This window comes from Trichechus manatus, unplaced genomic scaffold, assembly GCF_000243295.1.
Source record: "Trichechus manatus latirostris isolate Lorelei unplaced genomic scaffold, TriManLat1.0 scaffold00120, whole genome shotgun sequence".
NCBI classification, from domain to species: Eukaryota; Metazoa; Chordata; class Mammalia; order Sirenia; family Trichechidae; genus Trichechus; species Trichechus manatus.
The window spans coordinates 1865119-1882061 of NW_004444056.1; the positions used below are offsets into that span (position 1 = coordinate 1865119).

Genomic DNA, 16943 nt, shown 5'->3' on the forward strand with positions numbered 1-16943 from the left:
TTTATTTTTTTACTGTTGAGAATATACACAGCAAAACATACGCCGATTTAACAGTTTCTACACGTACAATTGAGTAAAACTGATTACATTCTTCAAGTTATGAGTCCTACTTTGTTCCCCTTTTCAAGATTGCTTTGGCTATTTGAGGCCTCTTGTCATTCTACATAAATTTGAGGATTGGCCTTTCCATTTCTGCAAAGAAAGCTGTAGAATTTTAATGAGGATTGCGTTGAATCTATAGATTGCTTTGGGTAGTACTGACATATTAACAATATTAAGTCTTCCAAATCGTGAACAATGAATGACTTTCCACTTATTTAGATGTTCTTTAGTTTCTCTTAGTATTGTTTTATAGTTTTTATATTACAAGTCTTTTCACCTCCTTGGTTAAATTTATTCCTAGGTATTCGTTTAGATGCTATTGTAAATGGAATTGTTTTCTTAACTTCCTTTTCAGAATGCACATTTCTGATTTATAGAAATCTGACTGATTGTTGTATGTTGATCTTGCACCCTGCCACTTTGCTGAATTCATTTATTAGCTCTAATATCTTTGTGGAAACTTGGAGTTTTTCTATATTAAAAAAAAAAAAAAAACCATTGCTGTCGGGTCAATCCCAACTCACAGTGACCCTGTAAGACAGAATAGAACTGCCCCATCGGGTTTCCAAGGAGCGGCTGGTGGATTCAAACTGCCAAACTTTTGGTTAGCAGCCAAGCTCTTAACCACTCCGCCACCAGGGCTCCTTCTATATGTAAGATCATGATATTTGTGAAGAAGGATAGTTTTACTTCTCTTTTCCAATGTGGATACCTTTTTCATCCCTTTTTCTTGCTGGATTGGTCTGCCTAGTAGTTCCAGTTCAATACTGAGTATCAGTGGTGAGAGTGAGCATCCTTGTATTGTTTCTGATCTTAAGGGGAAAGCTTTCCCCTTAAGTGTATTTTTCATATACCCTTTATCCTATTGAGGAATTTCCCTCTATTACTAGTTTGTTGTATGTTTTTATCATGAAAGGGTATTGAATTTTGTCAAATGCCTTCTCTATGTTGTCAACTGAAATGATTATGTGTTTTTCTTTGTTCTATTAATGTGGTTTACTACATTGATTAATTTTCTAATGTTGAACTGCCTTTGCATTCCTGTGATAAATCCCACTTGCTCATGGTGTATATTCCTTTTAATATGTGTGCTAGCAAAAAATTCAAATATAGAGGCATTCAGAGCAGGCTCTGAAAGGGTTAACATGAACCACTCTTGGGCAACAAGGGAAGGGTTGAAGGAGAAGTGGTTGTTCTGGAAAATATGTACAAAGAACGCTCCAGGAAGCATGTAATGAAAATGTTCTCAAAAATTGCTTATCCAAACTGTTGTCAGGAAATGTTTGTCAGAAAATAGATAAACCAAATGAAGAAAGAGTTGTTGTTTTTTTTTTTAAATGTCTGTGGTTTTGTTCATGCTGAACCCTGTGTTTAAAAATCTCTGCCCTTTTTCAGAATAGCAGAGCACTTTGTACTTTTTCTATGTGCTGCCCAACTCGAGTTGCTATTCCTCAATAAAACTCTTTATTCTTACTCCTATCAGAGTACGAGATTTTCTTCTTTGACATATCTTTTGGGTTCAGTTTACTAGTATTTTGTTGAGGATTTTTGCATCTGTATTCATAAGGGATATTGGTTTGTAGTTTTCTATTCCTGTGATGTCTTAGTCTGGCTTTGGTCTTACGATAATGCTAGCCTTTCCCTCCTCTTATATTTTTTGGAAATGTTTAAGCAAGATTAGAGTTACTTCTGTAAATGTTTGGTAATATTTCCCAATGAAGCCATGTGACCTAGAACTTTTCTTATTTTGTGGAGATTTGTGATTACTAATTCAATCTCTTCACTTCTTATGAGTCTGTTGAGATATTCTATTTCTTCTTGAGTCAATGTAGAAAGTTTACATGTTTCTAGGAATTTGTTCATTTTCTCTAAGTTATATAATTTATTGGCATACAACTGTTTGTAGTATTCTCTTATGATCGTTTTTATTTTGGTAGGTTTGATTGTAATGTACCCACATTTCTTTTTAATTTTAGCTAGTCTGTATTTCTTTGTCAGTGTAGCTAAACTTTTGTTGATTTTTATTGATCTTTCAAAAAAACCAACTTTTGGTTTTGTTGATTTACTCTATTGTTTTTCTATTCTGTATTTCATTTATCTTTTTTTTTATTTGTTATTTACAGTTAACACTTTAAATATATAATAATCTAGTTTGAATTGATAGCAACTTAGCTTCAATAGCATACAAATCTCTTCAGCAGAGCCATGTACCTACTCACTTTATGTTGTTATTGTCACAAATGAAGATTCTCTGTGTGCCCATTAACATAAATTTATGATTATTGTTTTTTGTATTTGTCTTTCAAAATAAATAGGAAACAAGAAGAGGAATTACAAACCGAAATGTATGATACTAATAAAACAATAATATTGGCTTTTATATTTACCTGTGTAGTTATCTTTATTAATGTTCTTTATTTCTTCTTACGGATTCAAGTTACTGTTTAGTGTTCTTTCATTTCTGCTTGAAGGAATATCTTCAGCATTTCTTGTAGAGTAGGTTTGCTAGATAGACTTCCTCAGTTTTTATTTATTTGGAAATTTCTTAATTTTTTATTGTCCTATATAGAATTCTTGGTTGAAAGTTTGTTTGATTTTTTTTCTTTTAGTACTTTAAATATGTCATCTCGCTGCCTTCTGGCTTCTGTGATATCTGATGAGATGTTGGCTGTTAACCTTATTGAGGATCCCTAATATGTAATGAGTCTCTTCTCTCGTGCTGTTCTGGAATTCGTATAACATTGTGAATATGTATATTCACGCTTTTCATAAAATTTGGGAAGTTCCTGGCTATTGAGTCTTCAACTATTTTTCTGCCCCTTTTCTCTCTCCTCTGGGACTTATATGATACATATGTTGGTACGCTTGATTGTGTTCCACAGGTTCCTCCAGTTCTGTTAATTTTTCTTTATTCTTTTTTCTTTTTCCTCCTCAGATATAATTTCAGTTGTCTAACTTTGAGGATGCTGATTCTTTGTTCTGCCTGCTCAATGGGCCATTGAACCCCTCTGCTGAATTTTTCACTTCATCTATTGTATTTTTCAGTTCCAGAATTCCTATATGTGTCCTTTTTATAATTTTTCTCTCTTTATTGAGATTCTTTATTTGTTCATACATCATTCTCCTGATTTCCTTTAGTTTTTTGTCACTGGTTTCCTTTAGTTCATTGACCATATTTAAGACAGTTAAGTTAATATCTTTGACTAGTAATTTCAATGTCTGAGTTTTCTCAGGGATGGTTTCTGTCAAATTCTTAGGCCACACTCCTCAGTATCTTTGTATACTTCGTCATCTTTTTGTTGAGAGCTGGACATTTTGAGTGTTACAGTGTTCACTGGAAATCAGACTCTCCTCTTCAGGAATTGCTGATTTTTGTTTTTTTGAGAGCTACAGCCATCTGTTGACTTTTCCAAACTATTTTTGCAAAGTGTATATTCCATGCTGTGTGAGGTCATTGAAGTTTTTCTTTCATTATCTCTGTGGTGAGCACATGATCTGATAAAGATTTCCTTAAATATCTGACTCTAGAAAGAAAAAAAAAAGACAGAAGGATATACTTTCGTTTTAAATTTTCTGATGAATACTGTCAGACGAAGCCACTGTAGCCTAAGAGAGCCAAAATCAAGGAAAGTGTCTGCACTGGTTCCTAGGGAACTGTCAGATCTTCCAAAAGCACAAGCCCAAATTTTAAGACTGTGAGGTTTTTACTGCCTGTCCTGGCACCAGCCGCTGCTCCAAGATTTGGGGTGACTATCCCATAGCCGCTATAAGTGTCCAGTCAGGTTGCAGAGTTTCAATATAGTCGATTCTGATTGTTTTTTCTAGTTAATAGTTGTTTTGGTAGAGAGACTGACCCCTAAATCTCCCTACTCCGCCGTTTTGTGTGATATCACTCTGACTGACTTTTAGTAATTCTTATGTATTAGAAAAATTTAGCCTATGTTCTATGAGTTATAAATATCGATTTCCAATTGGTCATTTGTTTTTTGACTTGGCTCTTGACAAACTTATCATGAAGACATTTTGGGGGAGTGTATGTCATTGGGATTTATATATGTCTTCTTAATGTTCTTCTGGCCTTTGTGTCATAGAACGACCTTCCTTACTTCCACATTATCAGAAAAATTCGCCTTCCACGGTTTTCAGTTTCTTTAGGAATTGTAAGGTTTCTTTTTTAAAATTAATTAATTAATTTGTATTATAAGCTTGATTTCCTTATAATATATTATTAATATTTTTAATATTTTTCCAAATGACTCTCCAAGTGTCCTGACAGCATTTATTAAACAGTCCACCTTTCCCCTCTCTAATTGGAAATGTCACTGTTGTTGTTGATGTTAGATGCCACTGAGTTGGTTCCAACCCATAGCGACCCTGTGTACAACAGAACGAAACACTGCCCAGTCCTGCACCATCCTCACAATTGTTGCTATGTTTGAGCCAATTGTTGCAGCCACTGAGTCAGTCCATCTTGTTGAGGGTCTCCCTCTTTTTTGCTGACCCTGTACCTTAACAAGTATGATATCTGGCTTTACTTCTTCCAAGACAGACTTGTTCAGTCTTCTGGCAATCCATGGTATATTCAGTATTCTTCGCCAACACCAAAATTCAAAGGCATCAATTCTTCTTTGGCCTTCCTTATTCATTGTCCAGCTTTCACATGCATATGTGGCGATTGAAAATACCATGGTGTCTTAGGCTGGGCTCTCTAGAGAAGCAGAACCAGTAAAGCGTATAACTATATATGTAGAGATAGATTTACATTAAGGAAATGGCTCATGCAGTTGAAGAGGCTAGAATGTCCCAAGTCTGTGGATCAGGATAGAGGCTTCTTCTGATTCACATAGCTGCAGGGGCTAGTGAACCCAAGATCAGCAGGTTGGAGAGCAGGGCTCTTGCTCACAGGCTGTGAAGATCAACAAATCCAAAGATTGGCAGGCAAGACTGCAGGTAAGCTGCTAGCTCAAGTCCCAAGAACTGGAGGTCAGATGAATAGGAGCCAGCTGCAGGATCCAGAGCAAGAAAAAGCCCCTAGGCCTTGCCAGAACCTCCATTTGTATTCAGATGCAGGCCACATGCCCAAGGGAACTCCCTTTCAACTGACTGGCTGCTCACAGCAGATCCCATCATGAGGATGATTACATATCAAGTCTCAACAGGGAAGTGATCGCAACATTATATCACTGCCAGAACACTAAGAATCATGGCCCAGCCAAGTTGACACACGATCTTAACCTTCATATGTGGCTTGAATCAGGCACAGCTTAGTCCTCAAAGTGGTATCTTTGCTTTTTAACACTTTAAAGAGGTCTTTTGCAGCACATTTGCCCAGTGCAGTATGTTTTTTGATTTTTGCACTTCTGCTTCCATGGGCGTTGATTGTGGATCCAAGGAAAATGAAACCTTTAACAACTTGAGTATCTTCTCCATTTATCATGATGTGGATTATTGGTCCAGTTGTGAGGATTTTTGTTTTCTTTATGTTGAGGTGTAATCCATACTGAAGGCTGTAGTCTTGGATCTTCATCAGTAAGTGCTTCAAGTCCTCTTCACTTTCAACAAGCAAGGTTTTGTCTTCTGCATATTGCAGCTTGTTAATGAGTCTTCCTCTAATCCTGATGCCACGTTTTTCTTCATGTAGTCCAGTTTCTCAGATTATTTGCTCAGCATACAGATTGAATAAATATGGTGGAAAGATACAACCCTGATGCACACCTATCTTGATTTTAAACCACACAGTTTCCCCTTGTTCTGTGTGAATGACTGCCTCTTGATCTATGTACAGGTTCCACATGAGCACAATCAAGTGTTCATTTAATTCCCATTTTTCGCAATGTTATCCATAATTTGTTATGATCCACACAGTTGAATACCTTTGCATAGTCAATAAAACACAGATAAACATCTTTCTGGTATCCTCTGCTTTCAGCCAAGATTCATTTGACATCAACAATGATAGCCCTCATTCCACATCCTCTTCTGAATCCAGCTTGATTTTCTGGCAGTTCCCTGTCGATATACTGCTGCAGCTGTTTTTGAGTGATCTTCAGCAAAGTTTTACTTGCGTGTGATATTAATGATATTGTTTGATAATTTCTGCATTCTGTTTGATCACCTTTCTTTGGAATGGGTACAAATATGGATCTTTTCCAGCTGGTTGGCTAGTAGCTGTCTTCCAAATTTCTTGGCATAGAAGAGTCAGCACCTCCAGCACTACATCCATTTGTTGAAACATCTCCATTGGTATTCCTGGAGCCTTTTCTTCACCATTGCCTTTAGTGAAACTTGGACTTCTTTAGTACCATCAGTTCCTGATCATATGCTACCTCCTGAAATGATTGAACGTTGACCAATTCTTTTTGGTACAGTGACTCTGTGTAGTCCTTCCATCTGCTTTTAATGCTTTCTGGGTCGTTCAATATTTTGTCCCTAGAATCTTTCAGAATTGCAGCTCAAGGATTGAATTTTTTCTTCAGTTCTTTCAGCTTGGGAAATGCCAAGTGTGTTCGTCCCTTTTGCTTTTCTAAACTCTAGGTGTTTGCACATTTCATCATGATACTTTACTTTGTCTTATCGAGCTGCCGTTTGAAATCTTCTGTTCATCTCTTTCACTTGATCATTTCTTCCTTTTGCTATAGCTACTCTACGTTTAAGGATAACTTTCAGAGTCTCTTCTGACATCCAATTGGGTATTTTGTTCCTTTCCTGTCTTTTTAATGACCTCTTGCTTTCTTCATGTATGATGTCTTTGATGTCATCCCACAACTTGCCTGGTCTTCAGTCATTAGTGTTCAGTGTGTCAAATCTGTTCTTCAGATGGTCTCCAAATTCAGATGGGATATATTCAAGGCTGTATTTTGGTTCTCATGGACTTGTTTTAATTTTCTTTAGCTTCAGTTTGAACTTTCATATGAGCAATTGATGATCTGTTCTGCAGTCAGCCCCTGGCCTTGTTTTTACTGATGATATTGAGCTTTCCCATCGTCTCTTTCCCCAGATGTAGTTGTTTAGATTCCTGTTTTCCCTCTGGTGAGGTCCACTTGTATAGTCATCATTTACGTTTATTTATGCTAAATTCCTGTAAATATTTTAGTGTATTTCTGAGCCTTATATTCTTGCCCCTTGATTTGTCTATCAGTTCATGTCCAATGCCATGTGACATTCATTGTAGATTTTTTAGAAATGTTAGGATTTGTTCCCCTCATCGCTCTTATTTTTCAGAATTTGCCTGTTCTTAAACCTGTTGCTGCTACTGCTGCCTTTGTGTTGGTTTGATTTTATCTCCATTTGCTTTTTTCTTTAATATTTTCCAACATTAAAGTTATCTCTGTTTTGTATTATGGGTAATTTCTTTACTTCTGCTTTTTTTACTTACTTACTGTTTACCACAGTAGAACATTTTTTAAAAAGCAGTGAAGTACTGGTACAGGTTACAACATCGATGAACCTTGAGGGAAAATGTGGTTTGCAATTGTTTATGATGTTGATTTTAATTGCATTTTATGTTTCCAAATGTTTGGGCTTGCTTTGGAAAGTTTGTTATCTTGAGAGAGGGCAGCATTTTAGATGTGAATTTTGGAGCCCCCACTTTAGAGGTCATAGCTAAATGCATGAAATTGTCAAGGAACAGAAAAAAGGGACAGAAGAAAGCCAAAAGAAGAATATTTGAGAACACAAACCACTAAAAGGGAACCAGAAATTTACGTTGTATGGAAATCATGTAAGCCAAGAATTTCAAGAAAGGGTGGTAAACAAATTTTATAGGGAGGATAACTGATTAGGAAGAAAAAGTATTATGTTATCATGGCTAAAAGCATGGAGCTAGACTGCTGGGTTCAAATCCCAGATCTGCAACACATTACTTAATCTCTGTTCTCAGTGTCCATATCTAAAAAATAGGTATATTACTTTAAATGGTTCTGGGAAAATTGGATTTCCACATGCATAAAAATGAAACAGGATCCATGCCTCACACCATACACACAAAAAAAAATTCAAAATGGATTAAAAACTCAAATTCTTAGAAGAAAATGCAGGGGCAATACTGTCAGGCTTAGCTTTTAACAATGGATCATCTAATATAATAACAAAATCACAAACAGCAAAAGACAAAATAAATAAATGAGACCTCATAAAAATTAAAAACTTTTTTTCATCAAAAGATTTTACCAAAAATTGAGAATAAAGGGTAGCAACTGGGAGAATATCTTCGGAAACTAAATATCCAATAAGAAACTAATAACCAATATATGTATAAAACTTCAACAACTTAACAACAAAAAGACAAATAACTCAATCATAAAATGGGTAAAGGACTTGAATAGACATTTCACCAAAGGGGAATTCAAATGGCCACCAAACACATGAAAAGATGCTCAACATCATTAGTCATCAGAGAGATGCAAATCAAAACCACGAAGAGATACCATTTTAGTCCCACTAGGATGGCTAAGTTAAAAATAAAACAGAAAATATTCAACGTTTGTGAGGATGTGGAGAAGTTGGACCTTATCTGTTGCTGGTGGGAATGCAAAGTGGTACAGCCATTGTGGAAAACAATGTGGCAGTTCCTAAAAATAACTAAAAATAAAACTACCATATGACCCAGCAGTTCCACTCCAAGGTATACCAAAAGACTTGAAAGGAGAGACTCATTAAAGATTTGTACACCAACGTTCACTGCACATGAGTGTTCACTGCAGCACTATTCATAGTAGCCAAAAGGTGGAGATAACCTAAATGCCCATCAACAGATGAATGAATAAACAAAATGTAGTAAATACATGGAATACTACACCACAAGAAGGAGAAATGAAGTCTTGATACATGTCAACAATATGGATGGAGCTTGAAGACATTACGCTGAATGAAATAATTCAATCACAAAAAGACCAATATTGTCTTACTTATATAAAAAGACAAGGAAAGGCAAATGTATAGAGATCAAAGTTTATTAGTGGTTACCAGGGGCAGGAGGGAGGGGGAAAATAGGAATTGTTACTTATGGAGTACTGAGTTTCGATTTACGGTGATGGAAAAATTGAACTGACTAAGGGTAGGGTTGCACAGCCAGTTATTGTAAGTGCTGTCAATAAGTTGTACACCTGTAAAAAGTTCAGTTGGCAAAAGTTATGTGATAGATGTATTTACAACAACAACAAAAATAAAAAATGAAGAGTAGTTGCTGAGGCTGCTTATGTACAGCCAAGCACCTCATGGGATTTGGTTCCTTGGTGTGGTGAAATGAGTTTATGTGTCCATTTGCTTTAGTTCTGTGAAAAACAGAGAAAAAGAAAATAGATTGGGAGATTTTTCCCCTGGGCCCTGAGGAATTGTTACAGTTGCTCTAGTTCTTAGGAGAAACTTGTGACTTTTGCCCAGGGAAGAAGCCGGTCTCTGCAGGCAGAAAAAAAAAAAAAAATGCCAGTTCTTATGCAAATAGATGGAGCCAGTTGTTTAGACCAGTGAGGGGATTGTTCAGTCAACCATACATATACCAGAAAAGATAAAAAAACAACCCCGTTGCCGTCGATTCCAACTCATAGTGACCCTATAGGACAGAGTAAAACTGCCCCATAGGGTTTCCAAGGAGTGGCGGTGGATTCGAACTGCTGATCTTTTGATTAGCAACTGAGCTCTTAACCGCTGTGCCACCAGGGCTCCATTGTGCATATTGGGTGCATAAAATATGCCTAATAGGGTTGAGCCAGTTGCCTATATAAGCAGCCATCCCACAGAGGTTAATGGGGCACCTCACTACCATCATAAAGAAGAGCCTGGAGTGCAGTGTGTCCTTTAGACCCGAGGTCCCTGAGCTGAGAACCTCCTAGACCCAGGTGACAGAGAGAGCTGTAACACTGCAGACAGCACAAGATGGCGAGATTCGGCGGCAAGCACCGCAGAGTCCAGCAGCAGAGAAACAGCAGCAGCAGAAAAAGGAGACCGGCGCAAGATGGCGCAGTGGGCTTCCCAGTCTACAGAGCTGGGCGGCTTCAGTGGGCTGGTTGACCCATGGAGCAAGAGAGAGCTGAGCACCTTTGGGCAGGAGGCTTGCTGGCAAGTGAGGTGCCTCTGAGCTCTTGGCGGAGCTAAGAGAGCTGTAACACTTGCTCAAGCAGAGCAGGGACCAAGAGGAGGGCAGTCCTAAGAGGGTATGCATGGATGAAAGAGAGAGCTGTCTTACACTAAAGATGGGAAAAATGTGTTCTTCACTTTGGGGGAACCTTCCAGATCTTACCTGTGTGCTTCTCAACATTGATCCTGTTTCATTTTCCTTCCAAGTTAATTCTGATCTCATGTTACTTCCCTAATAAACTACACAACCGTGAGTATGGTAGATGATTTCTGTGTGGCCATTGCAATGAATTATCAAACCCAGCAGAGAAGTAGAGAGTGCCATGGGGAGGACACCTAGTCTCAGAATTGGTAAAGATTTGAAGGTGTAGGTATATCTAACCTCTGCCTCATAGGAATCAGCTTTGGGCTGATCCTGATGGTGATTCTCATTTTCCCTGAAGTTAGACGAGGTCTGGCACTGCCATTACCATATTACAACTACTGTCAGAGGTAGGATAAAAAGGTTGGAGAGTGGAGGTATGTCTGACCTCCACCTAATAGAAATCAGCTTTGGGCTGATGTTGACGCTAATTCTCATTCTCCCTGAAGTTATACGAGATCCGACACTACTGCTACTGTATTATCTTGGTTTGGAGGTTTAGGGTCATGGTTTCATGGAACTTCCCAGTTAATTGGCCTAGTAATGTGTTTAGTACTTCTCTTCTACCCCCTAGTTCCTTGCATATTGCCTGGGGTCTTAAAATCTTGCAAGTAACCATGCAAGACACAAAAATTAGTCTCTATTTGCCTGGAGCAACAGAGGAAGAAGGAGAGTCAGAAATAGGAAGAAATGGAATATGTGACTAATTGCCTCCATGAACAACTGCCTCCTTTGCCATGAGACCAGAAGTACTGGGTGGTGCTCAGCTACCATTACTGAATGTTTTTGATCAAAGATTCTATAGAAGATCCTGATCAAAAGGGGGGAAATGTAGAACAGAATGTTAAATTCTTGTAGAGACTCCAGGCTTTCTGGAGCCATGGAGGCTGGATGAACCCTGAAACTTTTGCCTTGAGATAATCTTTAAACCTTAAATCAAAAATATCCCCCAAAATCTTCTTAAAACCAAATAATAATTTAGCTTAACTAGTAAAGAAAATCTGCCTTGAGCATTGTGCTCTTTTAAGATCTATCTATATGGGATCAAGTTGATAACAGCAACTTGAAAAATTAGATAAGAACCTTAGAGGGCAGTGAGTTTATGTCAATGGGGTGATACAACTCAGAAAAAAAGGGTGAGAATGGTTGCACAACTTGAAGAATATAATCAATGTCACTGAACTGTACATATGGAAACTGTTGAATTGTATGTTTTGCTGTGTATATTCTCAACAACAACAAAATAAATAAAATTTTAAAAAATAAAAATAAAAATGGGCATAATAAAGGTACCTGACTCATAGACTTATTTTGCTATTAAGTTAATAAATACAGGTAACACATTTGGAATAATGCCTGAAAAATGTCTTTAAGCATAAGCTATTATTGTTTAACACTATTACTATAATATTATGGTTTTTAGAAAATAATTTCAGAATAGTTGTTAAGTCAGCACAACAGGACTATTGTGAGTAGTAAGGAAATGAAGACCTAATTAAGACAACTCTTTCAAAAAATGATGGAGTTATAAAGGAAAGTGAAATAGTATGGTAGCTCAATGGAAAACAAAATTGAGGTTAAAAAGTTTGAATTTCAGTGACTTTACCAAATGCTTATTGAAAAGTGTTACATTAGTTTCATGAATTCTGATGATCTTTTTTTAATTGTGGTAATTTGGAGGAAAAAAGGATGTATAATCTCTGAGATTTTTTTTGCTGCCTTGAAGTCCCTCATAAACCTAAGAAGTTGCAGCAACTCATTTGTTTTAAATCTTTAATGGAGTTCAGTATTTTGTATTTAGCATTAAATGAGTTTGTGGCAGTTACTCAGTGGGCATTATGATGAAGATTTGTAGCAAATATAAAAACAAAATTAGAAACCAATTTTCTTAAAAGATCAATTTTGAAGAAATATAATGACAGAAAAAAGTTTTTTTTACAGTTTTGGTTATATATGATTTTTAGTAGTGATTCGTTTTTTATACATTTATAACCGTAATTGGCTAGCAACTGTGGGATGAAAAACACAAACATTAATTGCTGTCATTTCAGAAATCATTTTCAGTATTTTAACATTTTTGTTCTATCTTTTAAGAGGATTACTTTAGTTCTTTAAGCCTCGTTACTCGGGTCAAACACTATTCTCACTTTGTTTAGATGATTCTAACATTAATATTACACTTACAGTTTTAATTAATTTCAATAACTAGATTCATCTAATTTCCATGAAGACTTGACTTTTTATTAATATGTATGTTTTTATATGTGCCAAGATGATGTAATTTTTTATTTTTATGTTATATTGGAGAAAAATTTAGTTTGGATATTTTGATTTTTGAATAATTATCAGTGTAGTGTTATCTTTTATTTTTAAGGACTTCATAATCTTTTCTTTTTCATGTCAGTTGGTACTTCTTGAGTAACAAAGCATTTTCACAAATTTTTATCATTCAATCCTCATAACAACCTTTTGTGATCAGTATTACTGTCCCTACCTTTTATAAAAGAGGAAGCAGGCTCAAAGAGTTTGTGACTTGCCCAAGACTGTAAACAGAACGGATTTCCTGTTAAGGTCTTCCAACTTGAAACCCTGGGTCTTGCTGGTTAGCCTTTATTATTTTAATCACAATATATTCTTGCCTCTATAAATTCCATGAAAGTAGCTGTTTTGTTTCAGATTTCCAAAATTATGTCAAAATTTATAAACTAAATATACTTCTTATAAAGTAATTGCACCCCTCCTCCCCACTCCTACCCTCCCCTCTCCTCCCCATGATATTCAGCAATGTTGGTAGAAATTTTTGATTGTTAGGACTTGGGGGGTGGAGATGCTAGTAGCATCTAGTGGGTAGAGATGAAGGATGCTGCTAAATATTCTACAATGCACAGGAGGGCAGCCCACAAACAAACAATTATCTGGTCAAAACATCAATAGTACAAGGTTCAGAAATCCTGCTGTGAAGAATAATACCTTATTTACCCATTCTTAATTTTGATATGCCTGACCCAAGCCATGATATTTTTAATCGCCTCATATGCATGGGAAAGCTGGACAATGAATAAGGAAGCCCAAGGAAGAATTGATGCCTTTCAGTTATGGTGTTGGTGAAGAATACTGAATATACCATGAACTTCCAGAAGAACAAATAAATCTGTCTTGGAAGAAGTACAGCCAGAATGCTTTTTAGAAGCAAGGATGGCAAGATTTCGTCTCATGTACTTTGAACATGTTATCAGTAGGGACCAGTGCCTGGAGAAGGACATCATGCTTGGTAAAGTAGAGGGTCAGTGAAAAAGAGGACAACTCTCAACGAGATAGATTGACACAGTAGCTGCAACAATGGGCTCAAGCATACCAATGATTGTGAGGATAACACAGGATTGGTTAGTGTTTTGTTCTGTTGTACGTAGGGTTGCTATGAGTTGGAATTGACTCCATGACACCTAATAACAATAATGTTGATACGGAATTCCACCATCCCTTCTTGCTATAACTGTAATATTTTCTCCCCCCAAAATGATTTAAAATCTTGGTTTTTTAGGTAGTTTCGTGTAAAGAGTATTATCTTCCATGGCACAAGAATAATTTTGCATAGTTCAGTACTGTTATTAAGAATAGTATTAATACTGCTCCAAAAATGTCATGTATAAATTAGAATTTTCTGAAAAATAGTTTCTGTTCTTGGATGGAGAAGAAAAATTAAAGCACAAATATTTTATTTCAAACCAACGTTTTTAATGATGCTTTTCTTATTTCCTAATTTTATTCAGCTTATTTTGAATGCCGATAATAAATACGTGAAGTACTCTTAACTTTTATACAGAACTTTCAGTTTTGTCTGTTTTATTTAATGCTTTGCCTGTTCAGTTATACTAGGTGTGTTTTTCAGAATTATCCAGCATGAGCACCTTTGAAGAGAAAATTTGGTGTAGAATTGATAGTATCCAGGCTCTTCAGCTCTTCCAAATGGGATATTTCAAAAATACCCTTTAGTGTTGAGGTTACAGTGTTGTATAACCTAACAATGGGCATGTCATTATAAGCTTATAATAACTGTGATAATAACAAATTTGAGTTACAGATTTTATATGAACACTCACTACACATTTTTACGGAGATTTTATAATTAGACAATAATAATTAAAAAAGAAAAGCATGTAATATAGTCTAAAAACCAGCTCTTATGAGTAGCATCCGTTGAGTTGGTAATAAACACTTACTGAAGGCTTTATTATAAGAAATTAGTTTTAAAGATAAAGAAAGTAAGACCCTAAGATGTGAGAATTTGAATATGGTTATATCAAACCATACTCTAACGTCCTTCGAAATTTTACACTATTACCCGAGTTATTAAAGAAAGAAGAAAAATAGTACAGTGTACTCTTCATATGGCTGTCTTTGTTAACTTTCTTTTTCTGACAGCAAGTGAAGGAACACAAATTTTCCTAAGTGAAGCATTTCATTTACAGTACAGTTCTTTTTAAAATGTACTTGATAACAAAGTGTTAAATACTGAACGACTTACATATTTTGTTTCTGAGAAAGGAATGTTCAAGCCTGAGATTCATGCAAAATCATTTGTATGCAAAAGGAAACTTCGGTAATCCTTCTTTAATCCTAATGTAACAATAATTTTGCAAAATTCTGGTGAAATTTTTTGTCATAAAATAAGTCAGTGGACTTGCCTCATTATGTACCTAATTTACAAACTTAAAATTTGGGAATAGATTTTTGCATATGTGTATAATACCACCACCATTAATAGAGTTCAAGTATTCCAAATGTAATGATTTTTGAGTTTTATATTAAATAGACATTACTAATTACTAATTATTACTTTCTGAAGTTCCCAAGCTGAACACTCATTCTGCCCAAAACACAGCGGAATGTTGCAGGTTGTACTTCCCAGTACTTCACCGGGTTGTTGAATAAACTTATGGCACTGTATAAAGATTTCTTCATCTTTGGCACGGTTGGACAGAAGTCATTCACTCCCACTTTTGTAATTGAATTCGAATGAAGGAAGATTATCTGTTGTAGTAGGAGAAAACAATGTATTATTAATATCTAGTACATGTATAAGGAAGATATTCTGTTTATGGGTTTATTCGTGTATTTATTTCACCTTGGTTTGAAAGTATTTTCAGTTAAAATATGTGTACTTTAATATGCATGTTAAATACCTGTTATAATGACTCAGGCTCGTGTTATAAATGAAAGTGCTTTGTGTATGGGATGTGGCATAGAACCATGTGCAAGGATCGAAGCACACGGGCTAGGTTCCTTCTCTCTTTCTGTCTCTGTCTATCTGTATCTGTATACCTTGTTACTTGCTGCTGTCAAGTCGATTCCAACTTACGGCAACTCCATGTGTGCAGAGTAGAACTGCTCTACAGGATTTTCAAGGCTGTGATCTTTCGTAAGCAGATCACCTGGCTTGCCTTCTGAGGTGCCTCTGGGTGGGTTCGAACCTCCAACTTTTCAACTAGTAGTGAAATGCTTAACCATTTGCACCACCCAAGGACTCCATATATATGTATATATGTATATATACATATGCATATATATACAGAGAGAGAGAGATGTAGATGAATATAGAGAGAGAATTAGAGTTACATCAGTGGCACATTTAAAGTATTAGAAATGGGCAGAAGAATGAAATTTAATGCTCCATGTATTTGGCTTGCAATATGGATGTGAAGAATTGTTAGCTAGCATTTTCTGTGATCAAGGGAGGTAAGTATAAGTTATTTGATAAATACATATTTGTAATACACCATTAATAGTTGAATCTTTATTTGCACCAACTACAATTTTGTATTCTTGTGAGGCCCATGAACAATACAAGTTGGGTCCTGCCTGCATAGAACTGTGGGAGAGAACCAGAGTAAAACACACCAAACACCTGACTTCATGGTCTTATCAGTTGAAACCTAGTAACTAATACAAAAACAATCCATCCATCATAGATTAGACATGTTTTCTGACTCCCCTGCACAGATCCTTGCATGAAAGCACCAAGTATATAACACACCTGCACTACCTGCATGGACTCTACCTGGGTCACTCCCCGCACTTAGCTGTCAGAGGTGAAAATCTTGGTGCCAACCTCTGTCTCTAAGTTCCCTGATAAAGCTAGATCGGATCAACCTGGCTTTTACTGCCCTTTTTTTTTTTTTCTTTCTTTCTTTCTTTTTTCCAGAATCTGACCTGCGCCCCTTCAGAGCCACTTCTGCTGCTGGTCTGGTGGGGTGCAACAGTGCTGTGTACACGTCTTTTAAATTAAATTATTACTTAGAAAGGAATGGTGAATATAGGAGCTTTCCTTCATCCCTTTCAACAGCCCTTTAAATTCCTTGTTTAGCCTTTCTTGGCAACAGTGAGATTTCTGGGAAGTCAAAACAATCTACTGAATTGACAGCACTTTGGCATACAAAACAGCAGGAGCCTTTTGCTGGCAAAGCTAGAATATAAGCTTCTGGCTGTTGTTACTTCTAGATTCTACCTTTACATGTTGCTAAGACTGATTTGAGCCACATCATGAAAAACCTGTAAGTCTGGTGTTAGATCCTCCTCCGTCCTGTATTAGTCTGGGAGATTTTGTGATAGATGCTTTATTTGGTTC

General features: G+C 36.3%; 2 protein-coding genes across 3 annotated transcripts in view; one reads left to right on the top strand and one right to left on the bottom strand.

Annotated features, from left to right (window-relative positions):
* The window catches only part of CENPP (centromere protein P), a 391733-nt gene that overhangs the window by 194524 nt on the left and 180266 nt on the right, over window positions 1-16943 (top strand). The window lies entirely within an intron of this gene.
* ASPN (asporin) overlaps window positions 15152-16943 on the bottom strand; it is a 34451-nt gene continuing 32659 nt past the window's right edge. The window contains exon 8 of the mRNA XM_004384221.2: window positions 15152-15349. Within this exon, the coding sequence (XP_004384278.1) occupies window positions 15152-15349 (198 nt within the window). The remainder of the gene's footprint in view (window positions 15350-16943) is intronic.